The following is a 23230-nucleotide window of genomic DNA, read 5'->3' as shown; positions in this document are numbered from 1 at the left end:
CTTTTTTTTTCCTCCTCTGACACTCCCGTTCGGAAAATCGAGGGGGGTTAACAGAGAGGACCGGACAGGGTCTCTTCCTTCCCTCCCATACCTGGAAAAGGCAACATCCCATGCACTGCTGCCCCCTGCGCCTCCAGCTCTCAGGGTTGCCGGCAGAAAAGTCTCTGTCTCTGCTTTTTGAAAATTAGAACTGAATAGGATATTCCCGTCCAAAGAATTTAAGAAAAAAAAACAAACAGGAATTAGCATTGTTACAGCTTGATTTCACTCTGTTGGACAGAGCTGCTGCCTTGCTCTAAGTATCAGAGAGAGATAATCAGACTCATTTCTGGAAATAGATAACTAAAATAATGGTTATCTCTGGCCAAAACAAGAGGACTCACCCCCCACTTCAGGAATCTCAATGAGCAGGTGGAGGAGCTTTGTGAAGACATTGTTCAGGCGATTCTGCGGCCGACAGCAGGTGGGATGCAGGCACGGCAAAACTTTGCAGGTCAGCGAAGGATGGAGGGGCTTCCGCACAGCCGGGCCAAGGTCGTGCATGGCCCTTGGGAAAGGTACCGGAGCTTCTGGGCTGCACCAAAATGTGCAGGGTGCAGGTGCAGGGCAGGCACCTCCCATCTGCTACCGCTGCAGCCAGGGGCCTGTAAATGCTCATTAAAATTAAGCCCTTAGCAGACTAATTGTTTAGCTAACTTTGCCATTCTCCTAACATGAACATTTTGCAGGTTCCTGAGGAGCAGTTGGCTACCTAAATCGAGAGGGGTAATACCAATATTGAGCTGAACCTTAGAAAGCAAAGTAGCAAAAGGTTTCTCACACACCACAGAGACAATTCCAGAAGAAAGAGGTCGCCAGGGCTGACAAAAGCAAAACTCGTGAAACCATACTTTGTCTTTTACTTCAGCATTTCTTCTTCAGAGGAAAGACATCTCCCTGCGAAGCCGTGCGGCACTGTCACACACAGTCGCATAGTCGCTACCAAGAGAGAAAGCAAACACTGCAACAAACTTTGGTACACGTGGAAAGGGAGGGGAACAATGTGTAGTAACCACAGGCTAAGCCTCCATCCAGTTGTAGGCTTTCCTTCCATTTTTTGGACAGGAAACAAAACTATAAAGAAAGTATTTTTATTCACTCTGCTACTGTGCCTGTTTCCAGAAGAGGGAGCCAAGTCATGACAAAATGCAGCCAAAAATCAAAACCCTTGTTCAATATGTGGTTAGTTGGTTTTTTTTTTTTTTTCAATAGCGCATAACTTTGGAGTGAAGTTAATCCGAGGCAGGAGGGGAAATGACTGCTGATGTAATTACAGAAGTGAAATGCATGTAATAAGCTGAGAAAAGAACTGAAGAGGTCTTGGCCATGGTACAGTAATCACAGATACAGGAAACTTATTAACTCACACCTGTGTGCGAGTTAGTATGTCTCACCGCGGTGGGATGCAAGCGCCTCCAACACAGACACTGCAACTCCGGCTACTTACTTACTAAAATTATGATTCAATTTAGAAATTGAGCACGTTGCAGAGTTTTCTTTACTTCTTGTACTCTTCCAGGTCGTCTCCTCATACTGCTCAGCATCACCTCTTCAATGAATAGCTTCTTTCACTACTTTGCTTCTCACGTAAGAAGCTAGCTTCAGTGTCAAAAATAGCTGCAGTTAAAAACTTTGAGTGTAACATCCATCACGTGCACATAAGTAAGTGTAAAAAGTAAAAACACAGACTTACTGCTGCGTAATTTTCTGGAAGCAAACCTCCCACCAAGTTGATTAAATTGCAAATGGAATCACTTCAGGAGACAGGTGATGACTACGCAAGAACACAATCTCCTCTGATTTTTCCTATGTTCAGTGTAATCTGTCAAAAGACTACACCAAACAAAAAGATTATTTGAGCTGACATTTACTATCACTGAAGTTTATCCAGACAGTGGTTGTATTACTTGAAGATTTTATGAAATTAAGCACAGATCAAGACCAAATCCTGAAGGGGTGTGAAAGAAGAAATTGGCTCACACATTCCGTAAGGACAACTGTTGTCTCCTGGAAGACCAGTCCAATCGTGGCTTGAAAGCTCCTGCTAAGAGCAGTTTCAACAGGACTCGTCCACCGTCTGAAGAAAATGCTTGTAGTTTCTAGTGCTAAATAATGCAACTTTGCAAAACTGCTGCAGACAGCAACGTGCTGAAAAACAAGCAAATTATCAGAGAAGTTGAGAAACTGAGACTGCTCTTAAGTGAACAGCAACTCCCCTGCAGAAATTGATCCAGGTGGGTATAAGGTCGCAGCGTACTGCTGGAATGCCCACTTAACATGAAGAGCATGACAAAGAATGCACAGGGTTTTCTGATTCCGAGGTGCCCGATCATATCAGTGTGCAGTTCACCGCTACTTTGGCCAATCTTGTCCTTTATGTAATTTTATGAAGGCAGGAGGGGAGAGGAAAGGAATAAAAATAGTTTCTAGCACTTCACCATGTCCATTGAGAAATACAAATCCCTTTGAGAGTGCTATTCATAACCTTTGTGTTTTGTCTCCGCGCAGCTAAGCACACACAGCAAACTAGCTGAGGGGCAGGGCTGGGGACACCGTTGCTCATGAATGGCTATCAACCCTACGGGTCGGGGTGAAATCCTGATTTCCTTAAGAACATTACAGCAGAAACAAATACTGACTGGTGACATTGCTTCTGGACGGCAGAGATCTACAGCGGTCAGAACCCACCTCAACTTGCTGTAGCCTAAAAGCAGATTTTGGGCAAAATACGACTCCATATCCTTTTGTACTCTTTGAGGTAATATCTCAAGGATGCTTTCAGCTGCTGTTGACAGCAGGAGGCCCTGTTACCCGTGAAGATAAGACACACAGGGATCACGCTCCAACTCAATTTAATAAGCTTTGTAACGAACTTGGACAGAAAGTGGTTTGAAGTAAGTTGAGCAACACTCATCTACTAGTCAAGGATTTTTTTTTAAGTAATGCTTTCAAGCTTATACTCAAGCATATAAAGCATAAATTTTACAAATTAAAAACAATAAAATCATCCTAGAATAATGTAATGGCTTCCCCTAGATGTACAAGGAGTGGAAAGGAGACAGAATTATTTCCAGGTAATTTCACACATCTTTAATGCTACGTAAGTGCTCTCCACATCCATTTCAATTTTTCATTTAATGTGGGTGGAAGGAGCTGAAAGTGTTTCAATGAAATCATCTTAAAGAGAGAGAGGTACTTCACCTGGTTTCAAGCTGCACGTTTGCCTCTTCAAGAGTCTCGAGAGGAAATGCTTTACTTAAAATTCTGCTGTTAGTTTCTGTGCAGCAGCCTCTGTTTTTCCAGCTATATAATATTAAGCAGTTCAGTAAGTATTTCTGAGAAAAGTACCAGCAGTACTTCATCTTCAGGGAAACCCGTTATCCCCCACCCTTCAAAAACAACTCCATTGTACAACAGAAGCAACCACAGCTTAGCTTAGATTTGGCAGACAGAAAAGAAACATGGTAGCAGCAAAGACGACAGTTATTAGGGAGGTGACAGGTTTTGGAAAAGGAAAGATATTTGTAGCCTAATCAAAACACACTTGATACACAGCCTTTCTGCAGAGGCATATCAGACAGGATATTTTACAATCCAACTTCTTCACATCCATAGCATTAATGAAAATAATCTTATTTGCTTTCAACAAAGGAAAGGTTAGGGGAGGAATGAGCGTAGTGTACCACGTTTAATTACCAGGTCTGTTTGCCACCATTGAGTTTGGAACAAATCTTCTTACAAAAGTTATTTTCATATTGTTTTAAATTAAGTGGAACAAAACATGTATTTTTACACTAAAGCAAACCGATCAAAGTGGCATTTAATAGTATTTGTTAAAGTGGTTATCTAACAAAAATGGGTTAACGAAATCCCATTCATTAGTAGTCACCAAATAAGACATTTCTCATGCATATGACAAAAGTTCATTCGTGTACTGCGAGGTCTGTTTACTGTGTACAATATTTCCATAAATTATAATATGTTTCACAGCCCCTACCATTCAAGAATATTTCAAACAGATTATATATTATATTTGTATATGCAAACTATTTTATATACACTAATATAAAGATCCTTAGAAGTACCATTATCACTACCTTTATGCTTTCTCTAAAATGCATAGCTTTCGAATATTTTCTTGCAGTTACCAAAAACTTTACAGATTAAAGCTGCTTATCAATGTGGCATGTTCATAAAAACAAAGTGAAATAGTTCTATACTAATCTTATATTAAACCCCTTAAAAAACATGTTTATTTTTTAATGGAAAAAAAAAAAAAACACAAGCTAGTGAAAATTCAAGTAATCTATGCTCAGTCTTTGCCCAAATACTATATTAAATTAATGTAGCGTTCTAGAAGTACAGTGAACTTCTCAACCAGGACTGTAATACTGCATTTCTCATGGAGAAAAATGCTAGTCATGCCACAAAAACGCACTACTTTCCACTTCAGCCGGGAGAAGCTTTAGATGAGATTTAACAAGACGAGTGTCAGAACAGAGGAAAAGCTGATTGGTTATATATGAAGAAATTAGAGCTATTCCAGTTTTGTTTCTGCAGTTTGTTATTAAACAAAGTTACAATAACCATACAGTTTCTCACAAACTAAAAGTTATACACGGTTTTCAGACATCAACCGACTGGAAAAAGTAAAAAAAAAAAAAAAAAACAAACCCAAAACCAAACCAAACAAAAAACCCCAAACCCCAAAACTAAAAACTAAAACCCAAAACTGTTAAAAGTTTGGTGTTAGAATAACCAGCCTGGGTGAAGGAAAGCCAGGCGGCTGTTGTAGCTGGGGGCTACTGATAGCTTGTCTGCTATGTATAAACTTTAAGACCTCCATACCGCAAATACCTCAGAGTGGAGAAGAGAATGATCAGTAATAAATGGGAACGTGACATTGTTATATCCATCATCAGCTTAACCTTGGCGCTCCGCATTACTAACAGCTGCTTAACAAACAATGACCTCCCCCCACAAAAAATAGCTACACAAGTAAACAGTGTTCACAGTAATGCAATCAGTAACAGGTTTTGTTAGTTTCCGTAAGTCAGGTGTATCTGCAAAGCTTTATACAGTTTAATGCATTAAGTATTCCAGTAAAATTAAGTGAAAACTAAGTTTCTGTCTACAGGGTAATATCTACCATACAAGACTAGGTTATGTACAGTATGGGACTGGTGTGACAACTGCCAGTGTCTCATGATGTTAAGCTATTTCACCCATCAGCTCGGTCTTCGTTCAGCAAATCTGTAACCACTTGATATACAGACCTAAAATCTACAGATCGATTTGGCAAGATTAGTGCTTACTACCACTGGATATATACCAGTGCACAGTGCTGCAAAATTAAGTCAACCAGAACATCCCATACCCAGAAGATTACAATTTGTTGACTTGAAAGTCTGGACTTCACATGTAAAACATTAAAACTATAATCCTAACTGGAGCGAGGACAGTCAGTAAACAAATACAGGTGAAGATGAACGGCATCTCTTCAGAAAGGTATGGAAGAGTTGAGAAAACAGAAATTTGTGGTTTTAGACAGCCCTGCTCTGCTCAGCTCAAGGCATATAAACAGCCCAAGTAGCTCTAAATCTACGATTCTTATTCAACAAGCATAAAGGCAGACCCTGCACAAGATGATGTACCAGAGGCTTCAACAAGCACCTTTCCCCTTCACTTAATTTCCTAACACGAGCACATCTTTCAGCTTACAAACATACAGCAGCCTTCAAAGCTTTATTAGCCTTCTGGAATCACTGCAGCGTCTACAGCTGCAAATTTAATACAGGGGGGAAAGGCCTCTGTTAACAAAAATCCTCAAATGCCTCTGGGCGCCATTTTGGTCATTTGTGAAAATTAAGGAAAACAAACAAACAAACAACTTATTTCCAACAATATTCCTCCTGAAAAGATGGGTCACTGATCCATTATGAACATAGCTCTCACCATATAAAGCACCAAGTCAGAAACAAGGAAAAAAAAAAAAAAAAAAAAAAAAGTCCTTAAATTATGATTTACAAGTTTGTACACTATTTCCTAAGCAAAAGGTTGACCTTACTGCAAAGTTTATAGATGAAAACTTGACCAGTTACTTTTAAGGGGAATGTATATCTGGCTATAACTTAAAGGTAGAAAATATTCACTGTTCTATATACATATTTCAAACAGGAGACAGTTAAACTTAACTGAATAGTTGCCAATATAACTCTGTATTAACTCACTGGCCACTAAACTAGGCATCAGTAGCCAATTAGAAAGCTTGAGTTCTGTACTTTTAAAAATGCTATTTTTCCTGTCCTGTTCAATTGTTTTTTAAAAATGTATTATAGTGCATAGCCTAAGTCAGACTTTCAAAGAGATACAGCGCCTTTCAATGCAGTTTTTGCAGCATTTAAAAGGGACTTTTCTCCCTTCAAATTAGATGTTCATTGAAAAATCTGAATTGAGTGCTGTACTGTAATAAAAATATTTCAGTCACAGACTGATATAAACGTATACTGTGCAGTACTAAGATTGTTTGATGTCCATCTGCACACATTTTACTTCGGTTCTTCAATCGTCCCCTTGCTGAGGTCTGTCATTTTGGGATATTTCACCTTCTTCTGGTCCAGCTCATTCTGAGCCCACAGTAGTAGTTTCAGTAATTTTGCCAACTTGGGGGTTGATTCACGATTTTCATAGTCTAGAACAGCTTGATTAACCTCACTCCATACCTGGAAAAGAAACACTACAGTTCAGTAATAGTTTTCCTATGATTAACACTGCTGATGTCACACAGACATCAAAAAGATCACACCTAGTGTGCCAATTCCTCAGAACATGCTCAGGACAAAGCTCCATAGACTATGAGCCTGGAGAAACCAAGGAAGAGAACCAAGTAGTTGAATACATTAACACCATTAAAAAAAAAATTCTTGCTTAAGAAATACTTCTGTTCTTTTGTATACCAATATATTCATTTTTTCTAAACATTTCAAAAATATTTGGACATTGTTTTCAGCACATATGAATAAAGACATCAATTTCCTTTTGAAAAAGGACTACCTTCTGTCGCTGCATCATGTTAAGCAAGTCTCCAAATGGTGATTCTTCGGGATTATCAAAGGCAAGCAAAGCCAGCGTACGCTCCATTTCTGTCAGGCATTCCCTGCTCTCCTCGCCTTGTTCTGCTAATTGGGTCTGAGCAAATTCCAGAGCTGCTTCCGTCTCACGCTGCCGAATCAATTCAATCAAATGCTGCTGCTACAGACGAAAGACACAGCAATATTAATAAATATTAACAAATCTTCAGTATTTCAAGAGTGTAATCTTCAGACATTAGCATGTAATTTGAGACAAACTAATACATAATTTGACAGTTTGAGGTCAATTCTTCTCAATGTGCGAGACAAGGAACAGCAGACTTGTCCACAAGATCTACTGAAAAAGGTAACCTGACACTTAAGTTTTGAAAAGATGTGTTACTACAGGAACTACTAGAAATTCAGATGAACAGTAATTGGAAGTTGGTAAGTCACAAGCCACTGCAGCTGTTACAAGTTTTCACGTTACTGATTGTATATGATGGCTACTGCACTATGCTACAAAGTTTTCCGCTGCTACAAAACCACGTCCAGAACAAACACTGGAAATTGCACCCAGACCTCCCAACACACTCTTAAAACCTGAACTACTTTTCCCAGTCTCTCAGCAACCTCTACCACAGAAATAAAGTTTTCTACCTGTCCTTACCTGCAAATGAAAGTAAAGATATCTGTTTGTATCTAGCAGTTCTGGATGGAGGCTGTTTATTAATGCAATGGCTTCTTGAATCTGTCCTTTCAATATCATTTCTCGAATTTTTATTCTTTCATCAAGAGTCTCTAAATCAACACTGGGTTCAATTCCAGACTCCATTCGAAATTTCTCTGCTGCTTCTTTAAAGCCCTCTGAAACAGAAACATTTTAGCTATAAAATACACTTTATGAAACACTTAAAAAAAAATCAGCTTATACGAAAAGACTTGAGTATTGCTTGTGCATTTTGGCAGTTTAAAGATTAAGTCTGAACTTCTGAAAAATTCTTATCTACTTAAATACGCATTTATCCAACAGGCATCTAACAATACAGGCTTAATTCATTCTTAACTCAAGTGCCCTCATGCAACTTGTAGTCCGATACCTCTAAACTGGAAAGCTTGTTTTATACTTAAACAGAGCAGTGTACTTATTCCAAAATGCGATTTTCAAAATCACATTTTCAAAATTTGGGTGGTTTTGCTTCTCCCTCAAAATCTGTTTACATAGATCTAGTAGTTGCACTGAGAAGAAACAGAAAAAGAAAAGGAATTTGGCTTTCTCATACTAACACTATTTTTTTTAAGTTGCAACAGCTATCTTAAAACCTAAGTCATACTTTCATACACATGATTTACGCCACCAAGATGCTCTTCCTTCATCCCAGAGGCTTCACCTACACACCAGTGTAAACAGGGGTGTAGATCGGATACGGAAGCCTCCACCCTAGTATAGCTTCCCGTGATGGTATGCATCATAATTGCCAGGGACAACTTCTGAGGGTTTTTGATTGTGCGAAGTATTAGTCAGGCTATACACTGAAGGGGTTAATACTTTCTGTCTCAAACTATTTTCACAACAAGTGCCCTTTTAGAGTTTATCTTTCTAGCCAGCTAGAACTTGCTTCTGACAGTTGTTCTATGCAGTTTTCAGAGTGTTATTTAACAACTGCAACGCATCTTGAACTCTGTTTTAATGGCACAAAAAAAAGGACACCGTACAGATGCGGGTCATGTTCGTTAACAGCATTCCAGGAAATACTTTCTTGTCTACACCTTTTAGTAGAAGAGTTAAGGTTAAAAAAATGTCACTTCTATTGCCTGGTAACCGCTGGGTCTCTGAATCTCAGTCAGTTTCCACTTAAGAGAACACAAGAGCAGCTGTACGTTGCTAAGAGAAGGCAACAGCAATCACTAAGATCTCAAAGCCCTTAATTTCCCTCCATCTAGTAGCACGTTCTAGCCAAAACTGTCTGTCTTGATAAAATAAGCAACGTGCATTTAAAAGCCTCCGAGCATTACTACCCATTTTTACCTGTAACAAGGTAGTTCATGATAAGGCGGTTCATGTCTGCTCTCTGGATATGCAAGTTATTAAGTTTTTCCATCCATTCATCTTTCGTGATTTCATCAGGTTTTTCTGCATAACTCATCCTGGACTCTTACTACAACAAAAGCAAAGCATCTCATTTAACATGATCCAAGAAATAAGTTTAATGTATATAAGCACTGTGTTGCTACCATCTTCACATAAAATATTTTTTATGACATCTTTTAAATTAACAGTCCAAAGAGACCCTTTTATCTCAAACCACAGTTTTACATGTTTCTCCTCCTTGTTCTAGCGTTCTTTCACATCTACTAGCCAGACTCTAAAGCTTTCATCAGTCGTCAGAATAAAAAATTCAAATGTCATCTTCTTGTACTTAACTTTAAATCCACTCCAAATAAACCTTGTTTAGAGTTTATACAGGACACGCAGCATCACAGTCTGAAACAAGTGAATCAAAGAGTTTGACAGCTAGCCAGAAAAATTGTAACAACCCGTTAAAGCAAAACCTATGTAAGCAATATTTGCTTTAAACTTTTCACCAAAACTTAGACGAGAGAGCTCCGTGCATTGTACACCTACAAAACTGTACATGAGACGTTAACTAACGTACTACTAAGACTTACATTACCTTAGCTTTGCTGTCCGCAAAAGTACTCCTGTCAACACTACTAAAATGTTATCTCCCAGTATTTTTCTCGACAATACTTTTTTTTCAGATTCGGAAGCAAAGCGCTTTGCTAAAGTCGGTATTTAATCATTTCTACTTTCAAGGGGGCAGGGAAAGGGGGAGGAGAGGCGGCAACAACAACAGCAACGGGCACCGCCACCCCTCTCCGACAAACACCGGCGGCAGCGCGCCTTCTCTTCACCAGCCCACTTCCAACAGGTTTTCCTTCCTCCCAACTATCGCCAAAGCCACACCGACCCGGGGAAAGTTGGACAGCGGGGGACAGGATCAGCCCGGGGCCGGCTGAGCGGCCCCGATCAGTCCCCAGCCCCGCGTTCACGCCGCTCCCAACCACGCAGCGGGAGAACGGGGCCCCCGCCGCAACCAGCTGCGGCGGCTCAAGCCCCGCACCGCCGAGGCACCCCGACCTTCTCCCGCCCGCCACCGGCCCGCCAAGGCGCTGCCCCCGACCCAGCCCTCTCCGGGGCCTGGGCCACCGAAGCCACAGGCCCAGCGCCGCCCCACCGACCGCAGCGGTCAACCGCTGTCCGAGCCGCCGGGCCAGGGGAAGGGCCCAGCCAGCCCCCGTCCCCCGGGGGAAGGAACGGGCTCGCCGCCGCCATCTTACCGAGCGCGCGGCGGTGCCGGCTCCGACGCACGAACGCGGGCCTCTCCGCCGCCTCCGCCAGGCCGCAGGCGCGTGGATCTCGCGAGAACCGCCCTCTCGGCCAATCAGCGCCAGGAGAGGGGCGAGAAAATACCCAACCATAGAGTCGGCCGCGGGACAGAGCGTCCGCCCGCGCCTGCGGGTACAGCCCTCCAGTGGGGAGCTGGTACCATAGAGACGGCGCGGGCGCCGCGGTACCATAGAGAGTGGGCCCGATCCCGCCGCGGCTGCGGCACAGCGGGGGCGGCCCAGGTGCGGGGCGAGCCGGGCTGTAAAGTGGCCGCCGTGCCGCCTCAGGCAGCCGGGCTGTCAGCGGGGCCGAGCAGGGTTGACGGCCAGCTCTGCCTGCCCTCCGCCCGACTTTGGCTCCCGGCCGGCTCCGCCATGCTGCCTGTCCCAGCAGCCAGACCGCCTCTGCCGGGAGCCTCCGTGGCTCGTATCCCACCCCGACGCCTTAATAACGCCCGAAGGGACAGCGCGGAGCTCCCTGGGTGAGGGACCCCAACCCTGGAACAACGGGGGCTGGTCCGGTCCCTGCTCCGGTGGGGTGTGCGCAAACACCGCCGTGTGAGGCTGTCACCGCTCCGACGCCGACATGGCGGGGGCCACACGAGCAAGGGTTGGCCGTCGGAGCTCGGAGCTGGCCCTGGATAATGGAAAGGGAGAGGGGTCCGCCACAGGTCACAGCCCGGTGTATTAACGTACAGTTCCGCCAATTCCCGCTCCTTTTGATAGCCTGGACTGGGAGCTGCCCTGCCTGAGAGCTCTGATTTGTGATCTCTGTCAAAATTCGTGTTGGCTGCTGAGGAGAGTTAATAAACTCGCTGAGGCTGGATGCAGTGGAGTTCGTGAGTCAAAGCACTGCAGAAAAGCCAGGAAAACGCCTCGATTTGTGTATTTAGATTGAGAGCAGGCTTAAGACGTACACCTTTTATGTGTGAAATGCTGCAAATGATGCTCCTCAGAAAAATATAATTTCACTTACAGAGTGGGAATATGGATACAATTACGCATTTTTCGCTCTTGGTTTTGTAATTGTGCCATAAAGCGCAGCCTCCAAAACTCACTTTCATTACAATTTTCCCAGAGAAAATCTACACTATAATAAGTAATGTATCACTTAAACTTGTTTCCCCAAACAAACCTCCAGGTTTATAAACAATGCAGAATTTTGGACAGAGAGCTTCAAATATTTAGTAACACATGCCATTGGTTGTTAGCTGTATGACAAAGAAAGGAAAGAAAGCTACAGCGTGGCAAGTATTCCTAATGATTGGAGAGGGCTCTTCCTCAGGCTTTAATCTAAAAACTAATCTCAATGCATTTGACTCACTGGGAAATACAAATGTTCAGACTCTATTTTTCAATCAGTAGGCTTGTAAATCTCTCTTTTGGCTTAGCTGTCCTGTCTGGTTCTTGTCAGCTCCTCCCTAAAAGGTGGAGTTTCTCAGGAGACTTCCATAAAGAGGGAGAGAGGAAGAAGATGCCCCTCTCTAGGAGGGTTTCCTGACTTTTCTATAGAGGGAAACGCACCCCAAGCAGAGAGGAGGCAACAGAGTGTAATTCATACCACAATTGCTGCTTACAGGTAAAGAATAAAGCATAGGTGTAACTGCTTTCTGATAAGTAGAATAATATATTCACTAAATAGGCTAAAAATGTGTGAGCTGCTGTTTGGCAGCGTCCTGAGTGTGTGGTGCTGGCACCTGTTTTGTCAGAGGTTGGGATGTTCAACCAACTGCAACAGAAGCAGTTACCCCTTTATTGTCCCCCTGAAGAAAAGTAAAAATGGGCAAAAAGCAGCTTCTGAGTTGTGGTTTTGCTTGTAATTAAAAATAGTTTGGTTTTTTTTTTATATATTTTTAGGAGTTGACTTTTTTTTTCTAACCATAATGGTAACAAAAAATAAGTTTGTAGTATTTCTATGCAGATTATCATGGCTAGCTGCATTCTCTTCTCTTTTTCCTTTTGTATGCTCTCCCTAGCTTTTTGATGTTTCTGTTAAGGTCAAGCCTTCTTGGAAACTGAGCTTTCATTTGAGACAAGAGGTTTTATAACCATTTTAGTTGCAACAAACACACTTTGAATGTTACGATTTAAGCATTTTCTTACTGAGTCTGAAAACAAAGTTACTTTCTAATGCATTGGTTTTATTTAGTTAGATAATACTGGATATTAGTACTTGTAGTGACACTTTCTTTAAGAGCAGCACTAGCCCAATGTGATAAAATCCCAAGTAGACAAAAATTTATAAAACTATTATTGCTTTGTCTTAATATAGGCTTTCACCCCCCCTCCCCCCTACTGTTCTGGGTGCAATGAAAATGCTACATGTTTGGGCATTGAGCAGTATCTTGAGTAATAAATGAGTTTTTAGTGAAGAGGAACACTTATGCTCCCCGTGCTTCATAGCCTGGAAGACTCAAGGATTTGGAAACACCAAATTTGCATGTTGGTGTTAAACTTCACAAAACGAAGAAGGGAGTAGGAAGATGTGCAGCAACTCAGGTTAAAAAGCTTCCTGCGTTATTCCCTCTTTCCTAGGACTAAAGTCTAACTTTTATTAAAAATCCTCACATTCTCCCTAAAGTTGGAAACAAACTTTTTAAAAAATTATTATTATTCAGGGAAAACCTTGCAGGATACTTTAATCCTACTCCAAATTTGGATTAAAATGTATGCAAACAAACTACTTGGCTCTCAGGAAACTATCCCATGGCTTAACTATGCCACAGTCCTACAAGAATCTCACAGTAATGAGGGCTGTAATAACAGAGAAAGACGGATTTTTGGGCAAGACTACAAAACTGAGATGAAAAGAAACATATAAAACTGTAATTTAGCATAGTCTATATAATTTTACATTAATTAGGATTTGATAAATCCTAATGTCAGAGATATTTTAATGACTGCTATTTGGAGTTGAGTGAATCTCAAACCAAAATCACAAATTCCTGGAGAAGTCACAAAAATCCCTGAAAAAAAAAAAAAGGCATATATTGCTGAGGGGGAGGGGAGCAACAGAGTTTATCTAGATTTGGGGGGAAAAAAAATCTGCAAGCTTCTGTCAGCTGATAGGAAGAGGATTGCTATTTATGTGAATATTATTAACCCTCAATAAAGTATTTCTCTGTGTTCATCTAGTTTTTATGGAAAAAAAAAAAGGTATCAGGAGCCTTGGAAAATCAAGGACCCAGAAGATACACTACCTTGACATCTGACATATCTATTTTGAGTGATGTGCTGAACTCTGACGACAGAGGCCTTTTTTACCACAAAAAGAGGTAAAACTGGAGCACAGCCAACAGAAATTAGACTCTTCTAACTTAAAATTCTTATCTATTAAAAAAAATCCAAACAAACAAAAAAAAATAAAAACCTGCCAGAGATGGAGGACGGAAGAGAACTTGCTCATTTGCTTTTGTCTGTACTCTTTTTCATGGGCTAATTCTGTCTCTGTTTTTTATCTGGCTGCTGAAATTGGGTCCCCAGAACATTCAGTGAGGAAGAACCGAGAGGAGGAGTGAATGTAAAGTAAGTATTAGATTTAAGGGCTTTGCATCTTCAAACACTGGAACGGGTTGCTGTCTTGGTGAAGGGAAAGGTGGGTGAGAGAGCAGAATTGACACCCGGGATCTGGGGAGACCACCTCTATGCAGCACGAAGATGATGCCTTAGTGCCTATCACAAATCGTGGCTTTCTGGTTTGTGCGTGAAGGCTCTTGTGTGAGACACTGCAAATATAAGTAAGGCCAATTTCTAGACACCCAAAGTTTAAAAAAGATTAATTAGGGAAACTCGAGTGATAAACAAATGAAGATGTCAGCTGCAGAGGAAAGTGTCAGTGTACTGACTGCCTAATAGTGGAAAAGGTTTTGGAAAGCAGTGGAAAAAAGTTTTAAGGAGAGTTAGTGCTGAGGGATTTGTAGATATCTCAGGATAAGCTTCTCCGGTGTTTAAGGAGAGATAGATAAGGTGCTTATTATACTGTTTTAGAAGCTGACTGATAGTCATTAATCTCTACTAGGATTTCCTAGCAGTGTTTTCCATTCAAACCAGTCAGAAACTACCATTGTGTACATCAGAGGAGGCCTAAACTGAAACAAAACTCGCCTTATATAGATCACCAAAAAAGCTCCTTCTGCTTGCTGCCAGAAGACTGCAGATTCAGACCAGTAATCCAGGAGCAAATTTCTGAAATTAGGGGAAATTAGGCTTTAAAAGGAGGATAATTGGGAAGGGAAGGGAATGAGGCAGGGGAAGACCTGAGGTGCTGATGGTACCGTTTGAGTGACGGTGATGCAGGTATTCAGTCAGCAAAGGTGACTTGGGCTTTAATGCAAAGATGTAGGAGTTTTTGTGGGTTGAAAGTGTAATGTGCTTTAGATGGTATTCATGGGGTGTGCAAAATGAATCAGTATTATGCTAAGATGGCGTAAGCCTCTTGCCAAATGTGTGTAAGAGGAATGTAATACCCGTTTCCCTGCTGGATCCCCTGTTGCAGGCATCCCCTGTTCACTGTTGGTGTGCAACTTCTTGTTTTGCATGTTCCCTTTCCCTTGGTCTGTAATTCCTGGGTTGAGCACTCCCTAGATGCTAAATTCGTCCATTAACAACATATTATTAGCTTTTCCCAGGGCATAAATCACAGTGCAGCTTGATCTACCAAATCATAAGGTATTTCCCCTCCACGTGCTTTTCGTTTGCTGTAGCTCTGTAGCTGCAGAACAAAACCGAAACTTCTGCTTGCCTTTAATCATAGCGTCTTGTACTTTTGCACAGGAATCTGTTGGGGTTTTTTTACCTTTTGGTGTTCCTGTGTGAAGTAAGTATTAATATTGCTGATTTTTACAGGTGGAGACAGAGGCTGACTAAGCTATCAGGCAAAAAGCTAATAGTAGCTTTTTCAACATTATCCTGAACTTCTACCACCAAAACTCTTATATATAGAATGTAAACTTCTAAAAGCTGTAATCAAATTACTCAGCAGAGTCCTGTAATTCTACAGAATTAAGGCTAAGTATGTTCTTATGTTTCCTCATGTTTTCATTCCGTAGTCCAAGTAAACACCGCACCTTGTTTGGAATCCAACTGAAATCAATGTTATCAACCCATGACAGAAAGTGTGCAGAATAGCCAAATCTCTCACCTCCAGCTGCCTAAAAGGCTTTTCGGGTGTCCAGGTCAGGGATGTTTGCATGGTCTCCCGGGCCCTGCTGTGACCCTTGGGACCCCTCAGTGCCTGTGAGATGTAGACGATTCTGGTTGCTAATATCACAAATACTGACAGTAGGAACAAAACATGTAAATGGGAGTTAACTCTTCATAAGTATTTGTAACAGCTTGGATCCTTGAGAGGTTTTTGAGCAGCCTAACAATTTTAAAGGGTGTTTACTGGGAGGCCTCCATACTGCGGAAGAGCAGATCCAGCGACCGCTTCCCTTCCACAGCACTCCATAACCTGGACCCTGGGGAAAGCATTACTGCAGCAATTGCTACTTGAGTTTGTAAAACAGGTGAAGTAGAATAGGAAAAACAAAAACAAGATGGAATAAGCGCAGGTGGGGAGTGTAGCTGATGTGAGCAGCCAGGTCAGCCGAGGAGCTCTTCTGCCATGTTAACCCTGTGGCAAAGCCATACTTGTGCTGCAAAAGAAGTCCCTGTAAGCAAAATAGTATTCAGTGCTGCTAGAATGCAGTTTTGCTTCGGCACTTGCAACCTCATGAATAACGAATAAAACTGCAGTTCTTGTGAGGTAAGATCACCCGGTATTTTTTATAAGAAAAGCGGGAGCAAGCGTTGATCCGCCAGAACTCTGAGGTGACCGGGGCAGCCCGCCTTCCCTACAGCAGGCGGAAGATGGCGGAGAGCGGGAAAGGCTAAGAGGCAGCCGCGCGCCTTTCCCGCCCATGGCCCTGCCGCGAGGTAGCGCGCGCCGGCGGGCTGGGAGGCGGAGCCAAGGCCAGCCGAAGTCCTCCGAGGGGCCGTGCGCAAAACGGCGCGTGGTAGGCGCTCTAGCCTGCCGTTGGCCGCCATGTCGGTCTCCGTGGTGGCGGGGGAGGAGCGCCTCCGCCCAGCGCTCTGAAGCGGTTGCGAGGAGGAAATGGCGGCTCGGCTGGGCTGAGAGCCTCGGCGGCGGCTGCGAGATCCCCCCCCTACCCCCTCTCCGCGGTGAGTGAGGGAGGCAGCCGGAGAAGCACCGGGACGGGAGAAGAAAGGGAACGGGGCCGCCGCTGCGGCGGAGGGGGTCGCGAAAAAGGGGCGACCGCCTCCTCGGGCCTGGACGCCTTTGGGCTCGACTAGAAAATGGAGGCGGGCGGGTGGTGCGGGTCAGGGCGGCCGGAGGGACCCCGGGGAAGGGCGCGGGGGAAGCGGCGCGGCCTGTTTTCAGGGGACCGTCGGTGCGGCTGCAGGGCGCGGGCACGCCAGAGGCCTGGCCCGGTTCCAGAGGAGGTCGGCGACTCAGTGCGGGGGCCCCGGAGGAAGCTAAAAGCCGCCGCCCCGTAAGCTCATAACGTGGTTGGGCCGGAGCGGAGAGGACGCCCTCCCCGGGCGGAGCGGGCTAGAAGGCGGGCTCCTCCATGTTGGGGGGAAAAGGAGAGGACGGTTGTGCTCTGAGGCGATCGACGTCATGATCAAGCTGACGCCGACAAGCTTCCTCGTGACGTCACGACCGACTTTAACCGCCTTGCTCGTGCTGTTTCACCGTTGCCTTGATACTGGACGAGGGTCTCTGCGGCCCTGACGGGTGCGGGGGGAGCGCCCGGTGCCCTTCGCCGCTGGGCGCTCCAGAAACCCAGCCGAAAACTCATTCCGGGGATGGGGGGGGGTCTTCGGAGGGTGGGGTTAAAACTTACCTGCCTCGAGGTGACACTTTCTCTGGGTGATGGAGGTGATCTCCTTATTGGTGAGTTACACAACCAAAGTTGTACTTTATCATATTCTGGTGACTTTCTTGTAGGGGAAAACAGGAGGGGTTGGATTTTTAGACACTAGTAATTGTTGTGTGGCTTTAAATATTCAGTAAATTCCCTGTCAATAATCATTCCCCACCCCTTGCATTAATGTACTTAAATACTGGCCCTTGGAGGTGATGGTAGTTTGGAGCTGCTTATTTGGCTTGCACAAAGCTATTCTTTGGTGACCAATTTTTTTTTTCATAACATTAAGGAGTTTTTAGTTTATACCTCCAAGTGATAGCTATATTTTGGTAATGGGTTAAGAAAATCTTGCCAATTTAGCTTGTAATTTTCGACGGGGAAAGAACGTTGCAATCTTTTTAATGTGTTACAAAATGTGTATGTTACACTCTCCCGACTGGGTGTTCAGTACTTCAAAACAGTGTAACATGCTGGTTTTCTTGCATGGGCTTCCATGTTTTCCTTCTAGGAACTTCAGGGAGACAAAAAAAAACTGATGCCATTTATTTAACTCAGAAGGACATACAGCATTCATCATTTCCCTGGTTTTTTTTTTTTTTTTTTTTTTTGGATAATATGTTTGAGATTTTTTGCAGAAATAGCTCTTTTGAATACTTAATCATCATTAATTGTTTAGTTAAATTTTTTGGCAGCTGATATTCAACTGTATTTTGCTTTATTTTATAAGAACTTTTTCACTGTTTGCTTTTTTATCTATTTTACACCGTTGTAAGTGGTAATTTGAATTGGTTTAGCTTCAAATATCTTGCTGCTTCTACAAACAAAATTTACTAGCTTTTTAAGCAATTTAATTGCTGATCAATGAAAAATGATAATGTGTAGTTACTGTACAAGTGTAGCATATACTGTGTTAATTGTAGTAGACATTTTGGGTTCTGCTCCACTCTTATGTATGCCAGCTGCTTGTTATCGTTCTTTAACATTTGGAACTTTCTGTAGGAATAAATATAGAAGTAAGCCCAAAATAGCTGTTCAGTTAGGCCTTACATTTTTTTCCTTTAATAGTTCCAGAAACATATTGCACATAAAGGTTTTTTAAGTGCACCTTGGTGGAAGAGTAAAGGCTCATGTTAGCCTTCAGCCTACTTCGAGACTGCATGACTCCAGTGATTTGCAAATTGAATAAGTGTCATTCAAGATTAGCATTTAAATGTTTTTTTGTTTTTTTTTTTTTTTTTTTACAAAGTTTGTGTTGGCTTTTTTTTAAGGGATATTTTCGTTAATTTCTGTTGGTGTGCAAATGAAGTTTTTGCTCTGCTGCAAATTTATGTACACTACAAAACACAGGTTTTTAAACTGTTCAAATATAAAATAATATATATAATTCACACAGTGCTTCAGAGGTTGCTTTTCATATAACTAAGAGATGTCTTTTGAGTTTAAACCCCTCACTCTGAAACTCTGAAAAGCAATGCTAATAGAATTGTGTGAGTCCAAAATAGTAACTAATAAGTATTTTTCAGTGTCTAGTGGTCTCGTCAGAAAGCAGTGTTTGTTCTACTTAATGCTGCTTCACTACTAAGATTTTCTTGCAGTAGATTGTTATTTCTTTCTCATTTAACATAGTAATTGTCCTTATAGTTGTAACTTACAACAATGGGATTTTAATTCTGTACAGGCTGAAACTTCATCTAGAACTATTAAGTGGAGAGAGAAAGGGCAGGGATTATGGGGGTTAGACTGAGAGTCAATAAAATTTAACTGATAAAATGGAAGAAGAAGGGACTGTACTCAGAAATAGTAAGATCAGATGGTTTTTAGTTGACAGAAATGGTAGTGTCTACCTGCACTAGTCTTATTCACTGGTGCACTTTTTCTGCCTAGTGTCTCTTGTCGTGCTACAAATATTAGGACAGTGATAGGAGATTTAAGGAGAAGATTTTAATACAAGTAAAATTTATCTAGTTTGCACAAGAAGGAGTTGCTTTTTTGTGTGCTCCCAAGCGTCTCTTCAGTAGGAGAATCTAGTTGTCACAGTTAACATTTTGAGGGTTGTACTACAACTAAGTTTTTATCTAATGCAGCTTCTGAAATAAGGGAACGCTTCCCAGTTGTTAACGGTGGTAGAATCAAGATCATTGATAGATTTTGAGGTTAAGAAAAATCTTAAATTTCCTGTCTGGGAGCTAAGACACAAATATAAAATGTGCATTATGTGTGTTCTCACAGTAAACCCTAATCAAAATCGGGAACTGAGCCGTTTACTGCATTTTTTATAACATAATCAGCATGCTGTAATCACTGTCTCACTAAATTTTGAAAGAAAAATTAATTTCTGGTTTACTTAATTTAATGAAACCTTTTTGATGGGATAAGAATGAAAATTATAACTTGTCTCAGATGTTCTATTTTAGCCCACTTCTTATAAATGAAATGATGGAAAAACCTGTAAAAGCTAGGACATTTTTTCTTCAACAACTGTGCTGATAGAGTCAGAAATTATAATCCTGCAGCTGTTTTGAGTCCATTTTTGTGTACACACTTCTGCTGACAACAATAACTAGACATGTCAGTGGATATAGATTGTTTAAGTGTAATCTAAACCTAACATTTTTTTGATAGAGTATTTTGGGATGTGCGACTAGTTTATGTACTGTAATAATGCTGACTTGACAAAAAGCCCATACAGCCTTACTAGTTTGTGTAAAAGTCTTTGAAAAGAGGGAATTTTAAGTACAGTGTAAGTATTCAAGCTGGAATTTGACAGATGTAGAATTGTAATCCTGTATGTTTAAAAATAAACAAGCTATGGGATATTGAAGAGCTAAACTGTAAGGTTCTCAGACTTAGCCCGAATAACTGGTGCTGTTCAGTTAACAGCCATGATGAAGAACTCATTTCTTTGGTACTTCAGCAGAGGAATGTGAGATTGTGTGAATCACCATTCCAAAGCATGGTTTTTTTCCTGCGCAGTTGCTGAAGATGTATTTTCAGTGCTGCTAAAGAGGTTGAGTCCGGTAGCAGAAATTGAACGTTATGCAAATAAGTAGTATTTATGTGTAAAATCTTTTTATTTAAAGTGATGTAAAAAGAATGGTGAGAATATTGTATATTGAGTAATACACAATAACAATCAAAGTTTGTAGTTTATATTTTTGTTGCCTAAACTTAGGACTGTGGCTGGTGAAATTGACTTGTACTGGGACCTTTAGAAGATTCCTTGTACAGAGATGGTTATGTGTGGTTTTTTTTTTTAATCTAAGCTTTTGGCCACAGAAAGCTGCTCTTTTTTTTTTTCTTAGTCTGTACTAAAGCAAAAAAGAAAAAAAGCAGAGCTACCTACACTGCTTGTGACTCTGCTCACGAATTTTCTTCATGAGCAAAATCTCTGTGCTGTCTCATTTTTGCTCACACCATTCAGAACAGAAGTAAACCTGACCAAAAAGTTAGATTTTATTTGTTGTCTTTGGGTAAATTTTCATTGTTGGGGCAGATACGGGATTAGCTTACTCAGAAGAATGCGAATAAGGACTTCAGAAGGTATTACAGGAGTAGTAAAAAGCTGACTGTCAGTCTGTTAGTAAGCCAGTAGAGTCTATCTGCCTAGTCTTTTAAGCACCCATGAAGCTCTGGACTAGAAAATACCATAATGTTTCCTGAAATGCAGAAAACTCAAAACTGAACATGAATTTCTGTTTATCAAACACAATTACTGGCCTACAGATTGGAGCATGTGCATAGTGTAAGTGCCTCCTGTTAAGATTTATCCTTTACTAAAGTTCTGTCAGTACGGTTGTCAGATAGTGTTCTTTCCCCAGCTGCTAACGGACAGCGCTGTGCTGGTAAAAGCTCTGATGCAAATGTCTTAGAATCTTAGTGGACTTTTGAAGTCTTGCTTCCTCTTGAGATAAACTGCTTCCCTACTTAGAAGGGCCTGTACTGGTGTGTTGATAGAGTTTTCTTATTTATTATGTGTGCTGCCACACTGATAAAACTCCATTGCACCAGGATGGTGCACACCTGCTACCCCACCCTGCAAACAGAATGACTCGTACAGGTAAAAGTACAGTTTTACAGGTGTAATTACTCCAACACGTGATGCTTATGCCAGCACAGCTCTTTTGGTTAGGGATTGTACCCCTTAAAGTTCCTGATTTGTTCAATTGTGACAGTGAACATCTGTAGTGTAGATATGATCAGAGTCTTGTCTGTTATTAAATAAAAGTCTCATGTTTGCCAGATTTCTGGTGGGCCTGCTGCTAAAGTGCCTCAGCTGTTTCTATGAGAAATTGCTATTTAGCTGAATTTGGCTCTGAGAACTTCACTCTGGTTCAAAGAAGCACTTTTTGATACTTATCCAGAATAAAATACACTTGTAATACTTGGTGCTGTTCTCATTCTGCTGCACTGCCTACTGAGTGGTCCATCCCTTCCCTTTATCTTTTTCTGATTGTTTTGATCCTGTATGATGCAATCTGAAATAAGAAATTTTTTTTAATGTTTTACTTGGGAAGATGATTTTCTAGTCTGAAAGATGTGAAAATAAACTTCAGTGTGTGTGTATTTTGTTTTGCGTAAACCAGGGAGCTACTTCATGCATTTTTGCGTGGAGTAGTTACGTCATACTGTGGGGTTGCTCATTACCTTTTCTGTCTGACTGCTGCTGTGCACTAGTGTCTGCTGTGTGTGCGTGGTAATGTCAGTCTGTGCATACCCACTGAATTCAGCACTTCCAGGAGGTCCCACGTTCACTGCAGATGCGCAGGATTGCTGTCCTGTGTGCATGCAGTTCTCCATCATGTGAGGCAGTGGCCTTCTTATGAGGCTTATGTAAGGTAAGTGAGTAGCCGGACACAAATCGTGGAAGGGATGATGGTGTATATATTTATTTCAGGCATACAGTAGAGGGAATTTACAATAATGGGTGACTAAAGACATTTAGACATTTTAATTTGGAAAGGTTCATTTCTTTATTATTACAAGCGCAAAGGTCAAGTGAATGTTTATTGTTTTTAAGGGAAACATTTCTTATTGGAATGAATAAATTTGCTTAGTTATTTTTAAAAATAAGCTATCAAGTTGATTTACTATAAAGTTTATTGTCAATTCAGAATATTTCTTCATTATCTTTCTCAAGTGGAAAAAAGTGATCTTGTGAAATTTATAGGTGTATTGAGTCTCATTTTTCACTTGTTTCTGCATCTTTGGAAACAAAGCCAGTAGTTAATGTTTACATTTTAAATCTCATTAGTTGATTGGCATCAGCACTGCATATTGGTAGTACTTTGTATCATGTAAATGTGCATTTCATGGGCTCTCCTGTCGCAATACAGGACAAGTGTTCTGCAGCATACCCTGGACATTTGAAATCATTTTTCAACACCAAACAAAACCCGCTACATACGGAGTCAGAAAGTCTGCAGACCACAAAGCTTCATTGAAAAGGTCTATCAGAGTTCCCAGGGTGTCTGACAGTGTAAAGTTGGTAGTGGCAGACACTACTGAGTTATTTGTGATACCACATCATGACATCACAAAGTCTTAGCAGTACCTACAAAGATTTCTTGATAAAATGTCAGCGAGATTGATGAAAGGGGCCTCAACAGAGGTGCAGAAGCCTCTGAATTAATTCCTTCTCCCCCAACCCCGAATCTGATTGTATTGGTACGCTAAGGTGTCCCTGGGGAGCTTTTCCCTCACGTTGGAAACTACTGTTGTATGCGTACCATCACATACTTGCTTTCCGCCATCTTCAGAGGGTGCAGATTGTACCTAACGCTGAAAAGAAGGCTTTACAAATACCAGAAGCTGTCTCTGTAAAGGGAGATGGGGAAGTGAGGGAAGAAGCAGCAGGTCCAA

At 41.7% G+C, this 23230-nt stretch overlaps 2 protein-coding genes across 4 annotated transcripts in view; one reads left to right on the top strand and one right to left on the bottom strand.

Moving 5' to 3' along the window:
• Positions 1-2874: 2874 nt before the first annotated feature.
• Positions 2875-10540, bottom strand: GID8 (GID complex subunit 8 homolog). Of its 2 annotated transcripts, none has more exons than XM_086760842.1 (5): positions 10452-10540; positions 9139-9268; positions 7780-7976; positions 7093-7290; positions 2875-6761 (listed from the first exon to the last, which is right to left on the bottom strand). In XM_086760842.1, exons 2-5 carry the CDS (start codon positions 9254-9256, stop codon positions 6588-6590), a joined length of 687 nt encoding a protein of 228 aa, XP_086616968.1. In that variant the 5' UTR covers positions 9257-9268; positions 10452-10540; the 3' UTR covers positions 2875-6587. The 2 variants fall into 2 exon arrangements, with proteins under 2 accessions (XP_086616968.1, XP_086616969.1); XM_086760843.1 differs by lacking the exon at positions 10452-10540 and adding an exon at positions 9785-9989.
• Positions 10541-16383: 5843 nt separating this feature from the next.
• DIDO1 (death inducer-obliterator 1) overlaps positions 16384-23230 on the top strand; it is a 52293-nt gene continuing 45446 nt past the window's right edge. Inside the window, exon 1 of one of the 2 annotated variants that reach the window (XM_086760839.1) lies at positions 16384-16665. The gene's annotated coding sequence lies outside the window, so the exon portion shown is untranslated. The remainder of the gene's footprint in view (positions 16666-23230) is intronic. The other variant, XM_086760840.1, reaches the window with a different exon arrangement.

This window comes from Chlamydotis macqueenii, chromosome 16, assembly GCF_036417535.1.
Source record: "Chlamydotis macqueenii isolate bChlMac1 chromosome 16, bChlMac1.mat, whole genome shotgun sequence".
Taxonomy (NCBI): Eukaryota; Metazoa; Chordata; class Aves; order Otidiformes; family Otididae; genus Chlamydotis; species Chlamydotis macqueenii.
The sequence above is the reverse complement of the archived record's forward strand: the minus strand, read 5'-3'. Positions and strand labels throughout refer to the sequence as shown.